General features: G+C 37.5%; 1 protein-coding gene across 8 annotated transcripts in view; it reads right to left on the reverse strand.

Moving 5' to 3' along the window:
* snap91a (synaptosome associated protein 91a) overlaps positions 1–17769 on the reverse strand; it is a 114815-nt gene extending 97046 nt beyond the window's left edge. For 7 of the 8 annotated variants that reach the window (XM_030157100.1, XM_030157102.1, XM_030157107.1 and 4 more), the window contains exon 1: positions 17302–17431. In XM_030157100.1, the coding sequence (XP_030012960.1) occupies positions 17302–17431 (130 nt within the window). Of the gene's footprint in view, positions 1–17301 lie in introns of all 8 variants that reach the window. The other variant, XM_030157099.1, reaches the window with a different exon arrangement.
* Positions 17770–20248: the final 2479 nt, after the last annotated feature.

Consider the following 20248-nt stretch of genomic DNA (forward strand, 5'->3'; position numbering starts at 1 on the left):
ATCTCATCTCATCTTAACTTATCTTATAGTATCTTATTTTCTCTTATCTTATCTCATCTTTTTGTCTTATCTTACCTTAATTTAACAATTTTATCTTTTCTTATCTTATCATATTTTGTCTTACCTTATCTTATCTCATCTTACCTTATCTTATCTTACTGTATCTTATTTTATCTTGTCTCATCTCAATAACATAATTTGAAAATGGTGACAAAAACACTTATGTCTCTTTAAGGGTTAAACAGGCTGTACTGCAGGTTTTTTTCAGACTGTTTGGCTGTAAATGATTCTAATTCTTGTGTATTTGAAGCTGTCGGCTTTTGCACCAGATCTGAAGCTGCCAACACTGAACCTGAATGCTGACAAACGCACCTCGGTCGGCTGCCGCTCGCACGTGATAACACACATGACGGTGACTCAGGCGCCACAGCAGCCAAAGGGAACGCAGCATGCTGTTAATATTTCCCATCATCCCCTCCCCCCACGCCACCACACATACTGACAGCGGGTTAGATACCGCAGCACAACACAAGAATCACATCTCTGTTCAAGAAAAAACCTGTTAATTAGAGTGACGGGGGTTTTAGAACAGCGGTGGAGGAGCTGGTGATAATTATCCGACACAATCCCACCCATGAAGTTTCAGATCAGAAAGCAGGTCACTACGATAAACAGGTGTATGTTTATCTATGTGGATTTAAAGAGGAACCGCTCCGTCAAACATTTGGTTCCTGTTGAAAGATTAAGCAGAGGATAAAGATGGAGATCAGGACTGTTAGTTCAGGTTCTACATTCAGCCCAATATGATCTAAAGTGGGTCAGACCAGTAAAATAAAAACATAATGACCTATAAATAATGACAACGCCAAAGTTTTCTGTATGTTTCACAGTGAAAAAAGCTAAATTAGGTGAAAATGTGCAGAATCTACAAACCATCCTCTAAAATGACCTGGAAAAAAGTGAACAACCATGAAAAACCTGAAGCTTCTTAAGAAAAATAAGCGCAATTTTAACAATATTCTGCCTCAGTTTATCATTTACATTTGTGTATTACAACCTACAGATCACAGCGGAACTCTTGTTAGTATACGTTCTACACATAAGGTAAAAAAAAGAAGAAGACCTAGAACAGAGCCCTGTGGAATGCCAACTGGAAAAACTAATTTAATGTTGAACTGAATTTTCTGATCTGATAAATATACTGTAAATATGCTCAAGTCAAACCACATTTAGCCCAATATGATCTCAAGTGGGTCAGACCAGTAAAATAATAACATAATGACCTATAAATACTGACATCTCAAAAGTTTTCCATATGTTTTACAGCGAAAAAAGCTAAACTACATGAAAATGTGTAGAATCTACAAACCATCCTCTAAAAAACAACCACAAAAAACCTGAAGCTTCTTAAAAAAAAGTGCAATTTTAACAATATTCTGCCTCCGTTTATCATTTATACATGTACATTACATCATGTGGATCTCAGTGACACTCTTGTTAGTATACGTTCTACATTCAACGTTCAACTAGAAGAGGACCTAGAACAGAGCCCTGTGGAATGCCAAGTGAAAAAAAGTGATATAGTGTTGAAATTAGTTTTCTGATCTGATGAATATTCTGCAAAAATCTTCAAGTCAAACCACATTCAGTCCAATATGATCTTAATTGGGTGGCAGCCATAAAATAATAAAATAATAGCCTGCAAATATACTGACAACTCCAAATTTTTCTCGTTGTTTTGGTGCAACAAAGGAAAATTAAATTCGGAAAATGTTTACATTTGCAAAAAAAGTGAAAAAACCCTTTACAACCATGAATAACCTGGAACTTCTTAAGAAAAATAAGTGCAATTTTAACAATATTCTGCCTCAGTTTATCATTTACGCGCGTGCATTACATCACAGTGAATCTCAGTGGAACTTGTGTTAGTATACGTTCTACACATGAGGTAAATAGAAGAGGACCTAGAACAGAGCCCTTGTGGAATGCCAAAGGAAAAAAACTGATTTAGTGTTGAACTGAATTGTCTGATCTGATGAATATACTGAGAAATATGTTCAAGTCACAAGTTCCACATTCACCTCAATATGATCTCAAGTAGGTCGGACCAGCATAATAATAAAATAATGGTGCAAAAAAGTAAAATTAACTTATGAAAATGTTTACATTCGCAAAAAATGTGAAAAAACCTGAACAGCCATGAACAACCTGGAACTTCTTAAGAAAAATATGTACAATTTTGACAATTTTCTGCCTCAGTTTATCATTTACACACGCGCATTACAACTTAGAGATCACAACGGACCTCAGTGGAATTTTGTTAGTATACGTTCTACACATGAGGTAAATAGAAGAGGACCTAGAACAGAGCCTCGTGGAATGCCTACTGAAAAACCGATTGTGTTGAAATGAATTTTCTGATCTGATGGATAAACCGGAAATATGTTCAAGTCACAGGTTCTACATTCAGCTCAATATAATCTCAAGTAGGACGGACCAGGAACATAATAAAATAATGGTGCAAAAAAAGTACAATTAAATTATGAAAATTTTTAAAATCACAAAAAAATGTGAAAAAAAAATCTAATTTTCACTTGTTCTATTGGTAGATTTTTTTGTTTAATTCATGAATCTTCTGCTTAATTCAAGCAAAACTGGAACAAGTAAAAATTATCTTGGTAAGATTTCTTGAAGTAAAATTTTCCAGATCTATTGTCTAAAAATAAGTTCCTATATCTCACTGAAAAGTTACTCTTTAGGTGATTATGTCTTATTTCAAGTGTGATGAGATATTTTGACTAGAAATGAGAAAAATACACTTGGTAAGATTTTGTTTTTTTCCAGTGTGGATGATGCCTTTAGAAACAGCTGTTGTCATTTGCAGATGATCCCCCCTGTTACAGTCGCTGTTGTGTAGTTGTATAGTTGTGTATTTGTGTCCCTCTGGGCCGTGGACACCCTGTTCGTCCTCTGATTCACCTGTGGATGCTCTGAAAAGCAGCTCAGTTGTCATCGAGACCAAAGAAGCAAAACGCTGCCTTCAGGTACCCCTTGTAAGCTCCTATTTCTGAGTCAGGAGGTTTTATTGCACCTTCAGGTTGGAAAACTAATAACAACAACAGCCTCATCTGGCAGCTGCTCGTTTTGTTCGCAGCTTTATTGTGGTGCAGAAGCAGAAGGAGGCGGAGAAGGTTCGCACCAGGCGTGTAATTGACTATTTATCTAATGTTTCACCAGGATGCAACGTAATCCACCTTGTTCAGTCAGGCCGGGGGTATCATGAATCGTACCCAGACATTCTCTGACTGATGCACTGAGCATGCTCCATTGGTAAACTGTTCTCCAGTCTTTGGGTTTGTCATAAATCCGTCTCAGACTTGAAACTCATATCTTTAATCAAAACGCTGTTGACAGGATGGATGTCTGGACTTATTTACATGTCACATTGACATATTTACATGTAAATAAGTAAAAACAAAAAAGTAATTTAGCTGATATGATTATATTTTTACTCCTAAATGTTTCTGCCCGTCACCTGAACATTGTTCGTGTATTTTTACTGCTATAAACACTGCAACTTCCCCACAGTTGGATCAATTAAGTCACATCTTATCTTATATTATCTTATATTATCTTAATATTAAAATAAATAGTGATAAATCACACGAAAGAGATAAAAAAAATATAATTTTTAAGTTGTGACAAAAATAATTATGGCTCTTTAAGGGTTAGATAAGGCTGTGATGCAGGTTTTTCTGACTGTTTGGCTGTAAATGTTTCTAATTCTGTGCATTTGAGGCTGTTAGAAGATCAGAGATCGCTGTCAAAGTAAAAAAAAATAAAAGAAATTGCTTAAAGTAGTAAAGTTTAAAAGGGCTGAAGATGAAGCTGAATAAGTCTGAAGGAGAAAGGTCTGTCAAAGTGGAAAAATAAAGCTGAAGAAGGTGAAATATTTGACAGTAGTACAGTTACAGTTAAACATGCTGAAGATGAAACTGAGATGGTTTTAAATACAAAATCTTATTAAAGTGGAAACAGTGATGTGGAATCAGAAAGTGCATAGTCTCAAATTAGTTTTTCATGTTGCAGGAACCAACTTTTTGACTGGAAATCTGATTCCAAAACGCTGCCAAGAAATGTTCAGCAGCAAAATGAATCCACGAAAAACACAGACAATACAGTCACCATAGTAACCGTTAGATTAAAACTCCCAGAACAGACTAATCCAGACGTATGTAGCTCCATAATGACACACACTGTCCATGTAAACACACTGATTATATCCTGACACGTCACATATGAATTATTAGAATTCAAACCCTGGTAAATCAGGCGTCGACCGCTTTGTCTGGTCCGTTCAGTCGATCCACTGGTAATTCTAATATTTCTAACAGTCCTGTCTGACTCTACCCACACGTCTACATGATACAATTATAGAGTGTCGGTGAACCAGGCTCGTGGCTTCCTCGTCTTATGCTGCCTTCAGGTGCAATGGGAATTATGGTAAATACTAGTTAAAACTTGAAAACTGCACATGAACACCTCTTCATGTTGTACACTATATGGACAAAAGTATGTGGACACGTTGAATTCAGGTGTTTCTTTTCTAACAGGGGTCTGGGATACAAAACAATAATAATGTCAGAATATAGTTTTATATTATGGGATGGATATCATTGCATTGGTTAGTTTGGTTTAAATTGTTATATTTGCTTCCAAAATGCCTCAGAGATGGTTTTTATTTAAATTCTCTCAACACTGATTTTTTTTTTATCCATGACTATAATTTTAAATGTTCTACCTCTAAATTTCTAACATATGTTTCCTGCTCTGACTGTAAATAATAATTTTCTACCACAGCTAACCATCTACTTTCTTTTTTTTGTGTATTTTGCTCATTAGGATGCTCTTTTCTCCACTTCTTTTCATTATTTTTTTCATTGTGTTGATGAGTTTTATTAATTTTGTTGGTTATTCTGTTCTTTTTTTAATTGATTTTTTTTTTGCTAACAATCTACTTTGTTCACATCTCACTGAGGAAAAAAAAATCTACCATAAATAAAGAACAAGCAGCAAAATTAATAAAAATGAATCAAAACAGGCATAAAAATGAACAGAAAAAGCCTCAAAATGAACAAAAATGGAAAAAAAAGAGCATCATCATGAGCAAAATACACAGAAAAATCTATCACAACTAACCACCTACTTTCTTCAGATCTGACTGAGGAAGAAAAATCTCCCATGAAACTTCAAGGAAATATTGATATTCATAAACTATATAGACATAAAAATTGGAACACATCATGTCTACAGCTGTAAAATGTCCTGTTCATGAGGATTAGAGATAAAAACATTAATATTTCCTTAAAGTTTAATGGAGGATTTTTCTTTGTCAGTCAGATCTGAAGAAAGTAGATGGTTAGTTGTGGTAGATTTTTGTGTGTATTTTGCTCATGATGATGCTCTTTTTTCCATTTTTGTTCATTTTTAGGATTTTTTTGTTCATTTTTTAAGCCTGTTTTGGTTCATTCTTATTAATTTTGCCGCTTATTCTTTATTTAGGGGAGATTTTTCTTCCTCAGTGAGATGTGAAGAAAGTAGATGGTCAACAAAATTTTTTAAAAAACCCAAAAAACAGTAAAATATCAGAATAAGCAACAAAATTAATAAAAATGAACAAAAAAAAGGCTCAAAATGAACAAAAATAAAGAAAAGAGCATCATAATGAGCAAAATACACACAAAAATGAAAGCAGATGGTTAGCTGTGTTGGATTTTTATGTGTATTTTGCTCATTATGATGCTCTTTTTTCCATTTTTGTTAATTTTCAGGCTTTTTTTGTTCATTTTTATGCCTGTTTTGGTTCATTTTATTAACTTCGCTGCTTATTCTTTATTTAGGGGAGATTTTTCTTCCTCAGTGAGATGTGAAGAAAGTAGATGGTCAGCAAAATAAAAAAAAGAAATCAGTAAACTGAACAGAATAAGCAACAAAATTAATAAAAATGAACAAAAAAGGCTCAAAATGAACAAAAATGAGCAAAATACAAACAAAATAAAAAGGTACATGGTTAGTTGTGGTAGAAAATTATTATTTACAGTCAGAGTATGAAAAATTGTAGAAATTTAGAGGGAAAATAAATTGTGTGCGCCCATTTTTCATTTCATTACAACGACAAAAGCGCTTGAACACAACACACTTGTAATTTCTAATTCACAAGTGGAAAGGTTCATTTTCCCTACGGCACATGAAGGCATCATCAAACCCCAGCGAGTGGCAGATGGTCACATTTCTTCGATGTGATGATTCAACAGCCAACTCTTCATCTCGATCCAAAAGGACGAACGGTATGTGGACGGTGCATTCACAGACCTGTGGAAGTCAGTAAATGACACCAGGATGCGTTTGTTTCGCACGTTTCTAAAAAGACAAAAGAAATGAAAGCGAAGCTGCGTGAAGTAGTGAATAATAAAAAACTGAAAGCCAACGGTTAATTAAAGGGATAAAACGCAGGTCTTAGCAGATGGGACGTCAGCTGCTTTTTAATCGTGTCCACAGTAAAATGTCCAGTGGGATTTTAGGAAAGTCTCCCTGAAACCCAGCGCAGGAATTCTGAAACTTGATCCATAATTTAATAGTGAACCGGGGGCGGAGGCAGCGACGGAGGTTACACAAGTCCTCTAAGAGAATCCATTCAGGAGCTTAGCAACAGAAAAGCACCGGCGGAGGACAGAGGAAGAGAGATAAGATAATGATGCACAAAATATGGACGTGGTCTTCATTTCACAGGCCGGTCCAACAGTACAGACATGTTTGAGGATTTAGAAGAAGAGAAGAACCGAGGCATTTAGTGGAGGATGACGGAGAACGGACACAACTTCTGATTTAACACTAAATGTATAAAATAGACAAAGCAACTGAATAATAAACAAAAATAGTTCCAGTGTTCCTGTATGTCAACGTCATGTTTAGACATGCGCCGATCCCGATACTGTATCGGGATCGGGGCCTCCGATATCAAATTAATTAAGTATCGGAAAGTATCTGAATATGACATGATGTCGCCGATCTACCTCTCGATACAATAGTATCGGAATAGTAAAATATCAACTTAGTTGTAGTGAGGCCGTGTCCACACATTTGCGGCAACTACAGGGTGGGGAAGCAAAATTTACAATGAACATTTAGTTGTTTTTTCTCAGCAGGCACTGCGTCAATTGTTTTGAAACCAAACATATATTGATGTCATAATCATACCTAACACTATTATCCATACCTTTTCAGAAACTTTTGCCCATATGAGTAATCAGGAAAGCAAACGTCAAAGAGTGTGTGATTTGCTGAATGCACTCGTCACACCAAAGGAGATTTCAAAAATAGTTGGAGTGTCCATAAAGACTGTTTATAATGGAAAGAAGAGAATGACTATGAGCAAAACTATTACGAGAAAGTCTGGAAGTGGAGGAAGCAACAAAAAACGTACCAAAGCTTTTATTAAAGCTCTCAAATCCAAAATCCTAAAGGATCCAACCAAATCCATGAGAAAAATGGCAATTGAACTTGAGGTAGACAACAAGAGCGTTAGAAATGCAGTAAAATATGATTTGAAGTTAAAATCTTACACAAGAACACCAAAACACTTGTTGACAACAGCAACAAATCCAACTTTAGCAATTTTTGGGAATCATGTTTATGGCCGCCTTCTAGCCCAGATCTAAACCCTCTGGATTCTGCTGTTTGGGGCGTTTTAGAACATGCTACCAATAGAACATCACACAGCAATGTCGACTTTCTTAAAGATACTATTAAAGAAGAATGGGAGAAGTTGTCACCCGAATATTTGAGGAACACTTGCACAAGTTTCAGGAAGCGTGTGAAGGCAGTTATTGAGAAAGAAGGAGGACACATAGAATAAAAACATTTTCTATTATGTCAATTTTCTTGTGGCAAATAAATTCTCATGACTTTCAATAAACTAATTGGTCATACACTGTCTTTCAATCCCTGCCTCAAAATATTGTACATTTTGCTTCCCCACCCTGTATAAATCTACGTCATAGGTGTCAAACATACAGCCCATGGACCAAAACCGTCCCCCCAAAAGGCTCCAATCCGGCCCAATGGGATGAGTTAGTGAAATGTAAAAATGACATCTGAAGATACAAACAATTATTTTAGTTCAGGTTTCACATTTAGCTAATTTGAGAGTTACGGGTTGCCTGAAACGCAGCATTATATAGCACATGTTCGACCCCTTCATGGTACCTAAAGCGCTCTACAAAACCTCACATTCAGCCATTCACACACACTCATACACCAGTATGCAGCTGTTGCCATGCAGGTCCTACTGGGAGCAGTTTAGGGTTCAGTGTCTTGCCCAAGAACACTTCGACATGTGGACAGTCGGAGCCAGGATTCACCCACTGACCCTTTGGTCACTGGACGACCCGCTCTACCAGCTGAGCCCCAAACGCTCTGAAGATCACAAACACTAGCATTTTGCAGCAGTAATTCCAACCCTATCTTTGGCTCCGTTTTCAGATTGGGTCGTTTCACTGCAGATCTTCAGACTGACTGGTGTCTGTTGTGTGAGTTGTTATCCTGTCACAGCTGCACCTCCTCCTGATTCCACTCACAAAGACTCCACCGGATCACCACTTCAGTCTTTTTATGGGGATGTCGCCAGAGGCATGTGTCATATACAAACACACTCACATACACACACACACACTATATGGACAAAAGTATGTGGACACGATGAATTCAGGTGTTTCTTTTCTAACAGGGGTCTGGGATACAAAACCATAATAATGTCAGAATATAGTTTTATATTATGGGATACATATCATTGCATTGGTTAGTTTGGGTTAAATTGTTATCTTTGCTTCTAAAATGCCTCAGAGATGGTTTTTATTTAAATTCTCTCAACACAGATTTTTTTTTTATCCGTGACTATGATTTTAAATGTTCTACCTCTAAATTTCTAACATATTTTTCATGCTCTGACTGTAAATAATAATTTTCTACCACAACTAACCATCTACTTTCTTTTTTTGTGTGTATTTTGCTCATTATGATGCTCTTTTCTCCACTTCTTGTAATTCATTTTTTCATTGTGTTGATCATTTTTATTAATTTTGTTGGTTATTCTGTTCTTTTTTTAATTGATTTTTTTTTTTTTTTTGCTAACCATCTACTTTTTTAACATGTCACTGAGGAAGAAAAATCTCCCATAAATGACGAATAAGCAGCAAAATTAATAACAATGAACCAAAACAGGCATAAAAAATGAACAAAAAAAACCCTCAAAATGAACAAAAATGGGTGAAAAAAAGCATCATAATGCAAAACACAAAAATTGCACATGAACGCATCCCCATGTCATCCACTATATGGACAAAAGTATGTGGACACGTTGAATTCAGATGTTTCTTTTCTAACAGGGGTCTGGGATACAAAACAATAATGAATAATGTCAGAATATAGTTTTATATTATGGGATAAATATCATTGCATTGGTTAGTTTGGGATACATTGTTATCTTTACTTCTAAAATGTCTCAGAGATGGTTTGGACTTAATTTCTGTCAACATTGGTCTCCCATTCTCTCAAAATTACTCATTAAACTTTAAGTAAATATTGATGTTTATAAACTATATTGACAAAAATATTGGGACACATCATGTCTACAGCTGTAAGATGTCCTGTTCATGATGATTAGAGATAAAAATATCAATATTTCTTCCTAAGTGAGATGTGAAAAAAGTAGAGGGTAAAAATGAACAATACAAATATCAAAGAGAATCTAAAAAAAGCCTCAAATTGAACAGAAATGAAGAAAAGAGCATCATAATGAGAAAAAATACACAGAAAAAAAGAAAGTAGATGGTTAGTTGTGGTAGAAAATTATTATTTACAGTCAGAGCATGAAAAATATTTTCGAAATTTAAAGGTAGAACATTTAAAATCATAGTCATGGATTAAAAAAAATCAACGTTGAGGGAAATTAAGTCAAAAATCATCTCTGAGACATTTTGGAAACAAAAAAAAAAGTTCATTTAAAGGGCCAGTGCTCCAAACCACCTTTCTGGTGTCATTACTCAGAAATACAATTGCAGATGGACCTGTGGAGTTGAATGAATGAAGAATTCAGACCTAAACAGAGCATTTACAGTTTATGGAGACCACAGGGAAATGTTTTAGAATGAAGAATTCTATTTAAACAAGCGAAATATCACTCCTTTAATGTATAAAAGTATATAGTCAATGTCTCCAAAGCTGAAAAGGCTCAAAATACACCTGATCTAAATCCCAGACTCTTTTTTTCTGTATTATTGAATTGACTGTTGGACCTGATTCATCCATAAACTGTTTGATCTGTGATTCTTTTGGGTTTTTTTTTTTTCTGTCTGAGGCTTTAGTTTCACAGTTTGAGGAGGTTGTCCCGCTGCTGTTTGGATCCCAGTTGAACTAAATCAGCAGAGCAACGGACCAAAAAAACACCGGGCTGTTAGTGGAACAATCCATAACAGATTATTTTTAGAGTGAGGACACAGAGACTAAACGGACAAGAGCAAATCAGCTGAGTTTGTACTTCAGAGGTGTTTCCACATTCAGATAGTCCAATAGGACCAGCACAGAGGCTCTATTATTTACTTTAAGAGGCAAGTAGATTAGCACATCATCTGCATAACAATGAAATTGGATGTTGTGATTTCTAAAAATGGAACCCAGGGACAGCATATACAAAGAAAACTGGATCCAGGATAGAACCTTGAGGCACCCCAAAGCCAAAGACTTTTTTTCTTCATTTTTGTGCATTTTATCCACTGTCATTGATCCAACTCCATGGGTTTTACTGGTGAGTCAATGCTGTAGAAGATGACAGTGTTTCCATGGTAACTACGGAGCCTCTCAACATCCAAATGGGTCACATCTGATGACCATGAAAAGACGAATAACTGTATTTTACACCGATTATTTACATGTATTGATAGGATTAGTGGATCAACAGGTATTAAACAGTTTAGATCAGCAGATGGTTTTGGTCGTCAGTAGATATTTGGGTCTTTAAGGGTTAAATTTTTACTTTTTATTCATATCTCATGATGCCTTCAGGACCCATAGAAACCAATCAGTGAATCAGGCTAATGAAGATGGCATTTAAAGCCCAGTGTAACCATTAAACCTCATGAAAAAGCCGTCAGTGTCATGTGTTTCTCATTTCTTTAATGTAAAATTGGACCGAATCAGTCATAAGCTTAAATTGGCAGGAGAAGGAAAATCCAGGGGGAGAAATTAATCCACCCATCTGTTTATGTTCAGACTAAAAAATAAAACTGGATGATGAACAGTGTTAAAGTTATAGCTCCACAAAATGGAAAGCCAGCCCAGCTGCCAAAGTTTGTGTCAGCGTTTCGTCGTATTGGCTTCGTCTCTGCTTTCACCTACTGATCGACTTAGTACGTCTGTCGCATATTTAACAGGGATTTGGTGAACGGACGCTGGGGGCAGAAAATTAACTGAATAGCCAACAAAATGAACCAGAGCAGCCAAAGTAATCCATAAAATGAACAAGAAAATGAAAAAATAATCAGCAACAAGAACAAAATAAGCCACAACCTGAAGAAAATTGAAAAAATATGTTGAAATAATTGGTGTAAAGTACAGTTATTCATCTTTTCATGGTCATCAGATATGATCCATTTGGAAGTTTTGAGGCTCCATAGTTACCGTGGAACCACCGTCATCTTCTACAACATTGATTCACCAGTAAAACCCATGGAGTTGGATCAATGACAGTGGATGGTCACACTGGGTTTATGTTCAATTAATGACAGATTTTTGCTGCAAAGGTAATTTTTTCTTCAGTTTTCTCTGTTCTTATACAATAACAGTTGAATTTGAAGGTTTTGGGGTGCCTCAAGGTTCTATTCTGGATCCTGTTTTCTTTGTATATGCTGCCCCTGGGTTCCATTTTTAGAAATCACAACATCCAATTTCATTGTTTTGCGGATGATGTGCAAATCTACTTGCCTCTTAAAGTAAATAATAAAGCCTCTGTACAGGTCCTATTGGACTACCTGAATGTGGAAACACCGTCATCTTCTACAACATTGATTAACCAGTAAAACCCATGGAGTTGGATCAATGACAGTGGATGGACACACTGGGTTTATGTTCAGTTGTTGAGAGATTTTTGCTGAAAAAGTCACTTTTTCTTCCGTTTTCTCTGTTCTGATTTAATAACAGTTGAATTTGAAGGCTTTGGGGTGCCTCAGGGTTCTGTCCTGGATCCTGTTTTCTTTGTATATGATGTCCCTGGGTTACATTTTCAGAAATCACAACATCCAATTTCATTTCCAATTTCATCCATGGAGTTGGATCAATGACAGTGGATGGCCACACTGGGTTGATGTTCAGGTAATGATAGATTTGACTGAAATAGTCACTTTTTCTTAAATTTTCTCTGTTTTTGATATAATAACATTCAGCTTTAATTTGAGCTTTTATGGACATCAATCATAATCTGTAAATTAAACATAGAAAAATACCCGATTTTCACTTAAGAATAGAAAATACTAAGCATAATATTAGAATAAATGGAGAAAAAATTACTTCGGAAAAGTTAGAAATAGAGAAAAAACTCATTTGGTAACTGCCACAAAAGTAGCACTGGGTCTTTATGGGTTAAACTGATAAAAGAGTGAGGAACGGGTGGAACACAAGAACATATAAGGGTTCATTCAAAAGGGTTTAGATCAGTGGGGTCCAACATATGGCCCGTGGACCAAAACTGGCCACTCAAAAGGTCTAATCCGGCCCAGTGGGATGAATTTGTGAAATGCAAAATCTACACTTTAGACATTATATTGCACATTTATAAAAGTCACCTGCTGCACACTTGTTACTTTATTATTATTATTATTATTATCATTGCTACTTCTTGTCACGTTAGCCACTTTAACAAACTTGTTTATATTGTTTATATTTTTATCTCTTCATTTTTCTATTGTATTGACACATACTGTCTCGCACTGCTGTACACACCTGAATTTTCCCCTTAAAACATCAATAAAGTATATTCAATTCAATTAACAGTTGAGGGTTTTTAACCTTTTCATGCATGAATTATGAGAACCTTAATCAAGATTTTTTTTCCTGAGTGTTTTTATTCCTCTTTAGGCATGAAAAAAAAAACATGCCTAAAGACAATTTTCTTATGAACATTTTTATCATGGAGTTGCAAAAATGTCCACTCAGCTGGACACCATGCATTTCATTGTTGAAGCAAAGAAACATGTATTTATTGATAAACCCTGTGAAAACTATGAAATAAAAACATTTTGAATGCTTGTTCTAGGTAATTCATTTCTCAGACAGGGGTAGTTGTTTGTTTACCTGCTTTACTAGTTTGTCTGATAAATGAATTATTTACAAAAATTATATGTGGAAGACAGTATGAACCTTGAGCAGACATTTTTAATGCTACTAATCTGAAGTTTTCTCACATTTGAACATGCTAATACCAGTCAGTACTCACTTCATGGAGATAATATGCAAAAAAAAGGTGGTTTTTGACTAATTTTTAGGTGGTTTTGGGGTCATTTTGGAGTGATTTTTAGGTGGTTTTTGGGTAATTTTTGGGTGATTTTTTAGGTGGTTTATTGCATGATTTTTAGGTGGTGTTTACATGGTTTTTAGGTGTTTTTTGGGTAATTTTTGGGTGGTTTTTAGGTGTTTTTTTGAGTAATTTTTAGGTGGTTCTGGGGTCATTTTTGGGTGATTTATAGGTGGTTTTTGAGTCATTTTTAGTTGATTTTAGGGTAATTTTTGGGTGAATTTGGTGATTTTTGAGTAGTAACTTATCACTTCTACATGAAAAAAAAAAACAAAAAAAAAAAAAACAACTTTAAAAAAAAACAACAAAACTGTTAATTACAGACTTATAACAATAACAAGCACTTGATTTACACTTAAACATGTTACTCTAGATCAGGTTTATCAAGAACAGCAAAGTTACAGTAATAGTATGAATGTCAGTGTATGGGATGGTGCATAAGTGTCCACAAACAACAAAACAAACAACAAAATCCAGGAATATGCAAGAGAACAGCTGGAGAAGAACTGTCCACTGGAGTGACCACTGTGCATGAAAGGGTTAAGTCATTTCCAGTTCACATACAGGCCAAGTCCATCTCAAATAGGTCAGACCAGTAAAATACTATCATCATAACCTATAACTAATGACAACTCCTAATTTTTCTGTTTGTTCTAGTGTAAAAATGCTGACATTTACAAACGATCCTTTCATAAAAAATGTGAATAACCTGGAAAAAATATGAACAACCTAAAAAGTCTTAAGAGAATTAAGTGTAATTGTACCAATATTCTGCCTGTTATTAAATGTTTTGTGTATTTGTAGCTCCACTGTGATCTGTACGTTATAATGTACATGTGGAAATGATAAACTGAAGCAGAATATTGCACTCATTTTTCTTCGGACCTAGAACAGATTCTGATCATCAAAGTCTTTGTTTCTCTTCCATATGGGACATAACTCACATGACAAAAAAACAAAAAAAGCTTGTGTGTTTCATCATATCGACACCATCACTACCAACTATTTTAATTCTGCAGACACTGACACCATCTATGACAGGGGTCACCAACCCTGGTCCTGCAGATCTACTATCCTCCATATTTTAGATGTATCCCTCTTCTAACACACCTGATTCAAATCATAAGCTGATCATCAAACTCTGCAGAAGACTGATAACGGCCATCAGGTGTGTTGGAAGTAGGGATGTAACAATATGAAAATTTCATATCACATTTATTGTGACCAAAATTATCCCAATTATCATTATTATTGCGGTACTATTTAAACTGTGCTCAAACAGTTCAAAAAGTACTTATACACACACCGAAATAATTTAACCAAGTTGTATTTTGAAAAACAAAAAATAAATAAATAAATAAATAAATAAATAAATAAAATAATTGGCACAATGTACTTTCTCTTGGCAGAAACATTCAAGTATTAACCCTTAGAGGTCTGAGTCTATTTTGGCTGTTTTGAGTGCTTTTGATTTTGCCTTTATATACTATATACACAAATGTTTATTATACCCATGTTTGGTATCTTTTTTTCAGCACAACTTCATCTATATCATGTGCCTGTTATTTTTTCACGTTAACCTACTATATAAACATAAAAGGCCAGAAAACACACAAAAAATTATAAAATCCAATTTGAAACATTTATATACTTTATTGCATAAATAACAAAGACGCTTTACGAACCTTTTCAAAGACTTTAAAAGTGAATATTGGTTCCAAATGTTAGGTATATAAAATCAAAATTGTAATAAATTAAAACTATACTCAAATATTTGACATAAAAGCATAGCTCTACATAGGGTTTTTTCCCCTAAACATGTGGTAATCAATAACAGTTATCATGATAATTAGAATTTTAACGGTAATACTAACCATCTGCAATTTTACCACAGTTTATCGTTATACCGGTAATAGTTATATCCCTAGTTGGAAGAGGGAAACATCTAAAACAGGGGTGTCCAACCCTGGTCCTCCAGATCTACTATCCTGTATGTTTTAGATGTTTCCCTCTTCCAACACACCTGACGCTCGTTATCAGTCTTCTGCAGAGCTTGATGATCAGCTCATCATTTGAATCAGGTGTGTTGGAAGAGAAATACATCTAAAACATGCAGGAGAGTAGATCTGGAGGACCAGGGTTGGACACCCCTGATGTACATCATTTAAAACAATCATACCATACAATTCAATAATCCAGTGTTGCATTTATATGATATGAGGCACTCACTCACTCACTCACTCACTCACTCACTCTTCCACACAATATACACAATATTTACAGATGAGAACAGTTGTGTTTTGTTTTTAACCAGGTTTTGGTTCTGGTGGTGAACATCTTAAACTCTGAGATGGATTTTTATTTCTGATGGTAGTGAGTTCCACAGTTTAATACTCTTATGCCACATTTCCACTAGGTGGTATCGGCTCGACTCCACTCGATTCGGCCTTTTTGCGTTTCCATTACGAAAAAGGGCCTGGAATCTGGTACCCGGTACTAGTTTTTTGGTATCACCTCCACCGAGGTTCCAGGACTGGGGACCAGATACTAAAACAATGACGTGTACACACTGCAGACCACTGATTGGTCAGAGAGTCGTCTCTGTGACCCACCGTTTCACAAAACCAGATGCAGAAGTTTACAGTAAACACAGCGGTAGGTTAATCCACATGATGACAGCCTGGAAAACTCCACCATTCACTCAGGAGATTCAGTCTTTGGTGACTGACGTAAAAATTCAGCATGAGCTTGACGAGACAACGAGCGAGTTTATCAACAACTCTCTGAGCAGACGACATGGAAGAAACACGCTGCATCACTATGATGACCAGATACTGTAAAGTCAGTAGTATCCTGTAATGGAAACGGTCTCCAGGAATAGGACCTGGTACCAGAGTTGAGCCGAGCCGAGCCGAGCCAGTTCCACATGGAAACGCGGCGTTACAGGAGAAGGATGACTGTCCCATAGTTGTCCTGCAGAATGGGATTTTACAGTTTAGGTTTGAGGAGCTTCTGGTGACTGTGCTGCTGTTTTGTCTCTCAACAAATCGACTGAGTGGTCCAGGTGCAAAGTTGTTACCTCCACCAAGGAGGTTATGTTTTCATCGGGATTGATCTGTTTGTTTGTTTCTTTGTCTGTTATCAAGATAATTCAAAAAGTTCTGGAAGGATTTGGAAGAAATTTTCAGGAAATGTTGATACTAACACAAGGAACAAATGATTAAATTTTGGTGGTGAAGGGGGGCGGGGGGGTTGATCTGCCTTGGCAGAGGTCTGCGCTCTCCGAGTGCTTTACTAGTTTTTAAATTTGAAAATTAACTTGATAAAACATAGATCACTAAATCTTTCCAAGCTTTAATAAACAATAAACACATTTCTGTCTTATGCACATGAATATTTGGACATAACTTTACTCCATACCATCTCCATCCTGCATCAGTATCTGGTTTAAGGCTCTGGGGTTTAGTTTGGTTTAGGTCTAAAATTAAAGCACCAGCTGCATCAGGCATTAGAAGTATGTGAGTCAGAAGTGTGGAGCATCCAGTGATGAGAGGAAACCAGCACTGGTGCACCACTGGCCTAGTTGTGCACGAGGAAGATGGATGGATGGATGGATGGTCGGTCGAGGGGACAGATGGGTGGAGGGAGGGGACAGATGGGTGGGTAAGTGCTGTACTCACATTCCAGGTGCTTCTTCTTGGGGGCCGTCTGCTCATGCGTGGTGGCTTTACACACCGCCCGGGGCACCTCGGAACCCGTCAGGCTGTACTGCGCCGCGGCGATGCGGTCCGTGAGCGTCTGACCCGACATGTTCAGTCCGTGGAGTCCAACCTCGACCGACGAGCGTCCAATATGGTCCTACCCCCCCACCCTCCCACTCCCACGGACACACCGGCCTCAGTAATCCCAACAGCGGCAATAAAAGACCGGAAGAGCTCGTCCTGAGTGTCGGTGGGATTCGGAGGCAAACCCACTTGGATCTGAATTCCACGGGGGGTGAACCGGGTTGCGTAACGGGACCGATTCAGGGGAACTGACGCGTCTGTGGGAAAATCATGAAGTGTTTTTATTCCCACTGGGACAACCTCTGAAAATGATGCCTAGGAGAGAGGAAATAAAGCATCCCAAAAAAAGCAAAACAAAACAAAACAAAAAAACAAACAGCTCAGTGGGTGTGAGTCCGGTTGTGTGTTGTGTGTAAAAGCTCTCCCCCCGTGTCCGTGTCCGCGCGCCCCCCCTCCCTGTCCTCCTTCCTCCGCCTCCTGGATAATCCTCTCCTCCGGTTCCCTGGGAATGCAGAGGAGCATCAGGACCTGCTGGGCATCACCGAACCCCCCCCACCCGTCCTCCTCCCGGTCCACCGGACTCAGCCTCGAGACCACCGGCGACACACACAAACAGGCGCGCGCGCTTCGAACCGGGTCGACGGATGGCGACGGTTTCAGTGCGCGCACATCCTCTCGCGTGTGTTTAATTATTTATTTGTCAGTATTTGTCATCTCGCCCCGCCTCCTCATCTGAGTCAGCTGACGCGGTGTTACCAACCCCCGACCCCGCTGCGGAATGTGTTATCGCGAGAGTTGGAATAGGAGGCGAGAAGTGCGCGCGGAGGCTGAGGATGGTTGAGCACGTGAAGGGTTAATGAAGCTCCTCTACAGCCAAGCTTGATGTTTGTCATCCTGCAGCTGCAGCTGGACTATGAAGGTCACAGGGATGGGAGTGTAGGCTCTGTGAAGGGAGCCGTTCATAAAACTGGATCTTTTATGTGTTTTTCATTATTTTAAAACACCAATGTTTTAATGACTAAATAGGCTACATGTGATGATTGACATTACAGTTTAAAGGTGTTTAACCCTTTCATGCACAGTGGTTACTCCAGTGGACAGTTATTCTACTGCTGTTCTCCTGTATATTCATGGGTTTTGTTATTTTGGTTCTATATCTTCTCTCTGAAGCACTCTGAGATTCTGCTGAATGAAAAGTGCTTTATAAATGCAACTTACTATTATTATTATTATTATTATTATTATTATTATATCAGCCGACACAGTGGACACTTATGCATCATCCCATCCACTGCAATTCATACTGTTACTGTAATTTTGCTGTTCTCGATAAACCTGATCTGCCCTAGTATGTTTTAAATCAATTGTTAATTGTTATTAGACTGTAATTAACAGTTTTGTTAATCAAAACAGGGTTTTTTTTTGCATATTATCCCCATGAAGTTAGAAATAACTAGTATTTGACACACTGATTAATCCAGGTGTGCCTAATTAATCAGTATCACAACAAGAAGTAGCAGACACACCTGGATTAATCAGTGTGTCCAATAAGGAAAGACAGGAAGTAAAGGAGCCACCTGAAGTTCAGGAGGTAGTGGGGCTGTGCATAGAGTGTTTTTCAACCTTGGGGTCGGGACCCCATTTGGGGTCACCTGAAATTTCTAGTAATTGCTAGAAAACAAACAAAAAAAAATTACTAATGAAAAAATATATGGTGAGTTGACAGAGACAATCCCAATCCATAAAAGACAAACTAATAAATAAATAATAATAATAAAACAAAAACTACATTTGATAACTTTTCAATCCAGGGCAACTGTGACTCAGTTGGTAGAGCGGGTCGTCTAATGACCGAAGGGTAGGCGGTTTGAATCCTGGCTCCAACTGTCCACATGTTGAAGTGTCCTTGGGCAAGACACTGAACCCTAAGTTGCTCCCTGTAGAGCCTGGCAGTGCCTTGCATGGAGGAATGCATGAGGAATTGTACAGCGCTTTGGGCACCATTAAGGTGTAGAAAATGCACAATATCAGTTCATTTACCATAACTTTTCAATCCAAAGATATTGGAATAAGCTTCACCGGGTCATTTTGAGCCACTTTAGGCCCCTTTAAACTGTACGGAGATCGCTGGGTGACCACTGAGCAATCAAAAACTGGCCCGACCTCTCAATGATCTACTAAGCCTCAAAAAAGCTGTTTCTGTGTAAATGTTTGGGAGATCTTTGTGGTCATTGTGCTTCTGGCCCCTACTTTAAACTGTCTGGTCAGTCGCATCAGGCGGGGGGGGGTCATCCAGATAGTCGTACCCATTCCCTCACTGATCCCTCAACCATCTCTACCTTCGGGGTGGAAAGATTTGGCAGTGATTGAAAGATTGTTGAGAGATCATTGGGAGACTGATGAGCTTGTTGAGTGCGCCTTGAGCGTTTCCTGAGAAATCACTTCCCTTTGTGATCGTTGGGAGATTGTTTTGTCAAAATTTTGAGGAGACCATGGAGATCACTGGAAGATCATTGCGAGATCATTGAGAGATCTTGGTGATCGCTGGGCATTCATTGAAAGATTATTGGGAGATCGATGAGATCACTGAGGGCTCCTTGAGCGTTCGTTTAAAGATTGTTTTGGACTGAGACAAAACTTTGAGGAGACCGTGGCGACCACTGGAAGATCACTGAGAGACCTCAGTGATCGTTAGGTGCTCATTGAAAGATTGTTGACAGATGTGGCCATTTTTTCATCGCTCAGTGATCTCTCAATGATCGCCACCCCTGTGTAAAGGAGGTTTAAGGGTTAAGAAGAAAACTCAATCCATGCACAGATTAAAGTTAAATGTCAAAGCGTC

The sequence above is a fragment of the Sphaeramia orbicularis genome, chromosome 16, assembly GCF_902148855.1.
Source record: "Sphaeramia orbicularis chromosome 16, fSphaOr1.1, whole genome shotgun sequence".
In the NCBI taxonomy this organism is placed as follows: domain Eukaryota; kingdom Metazoa; phylum Chordata; class Actinopteri; order Kurtiformes; family Apogonidae; genus Sphaeramia; species Sphaeramia orbicularis.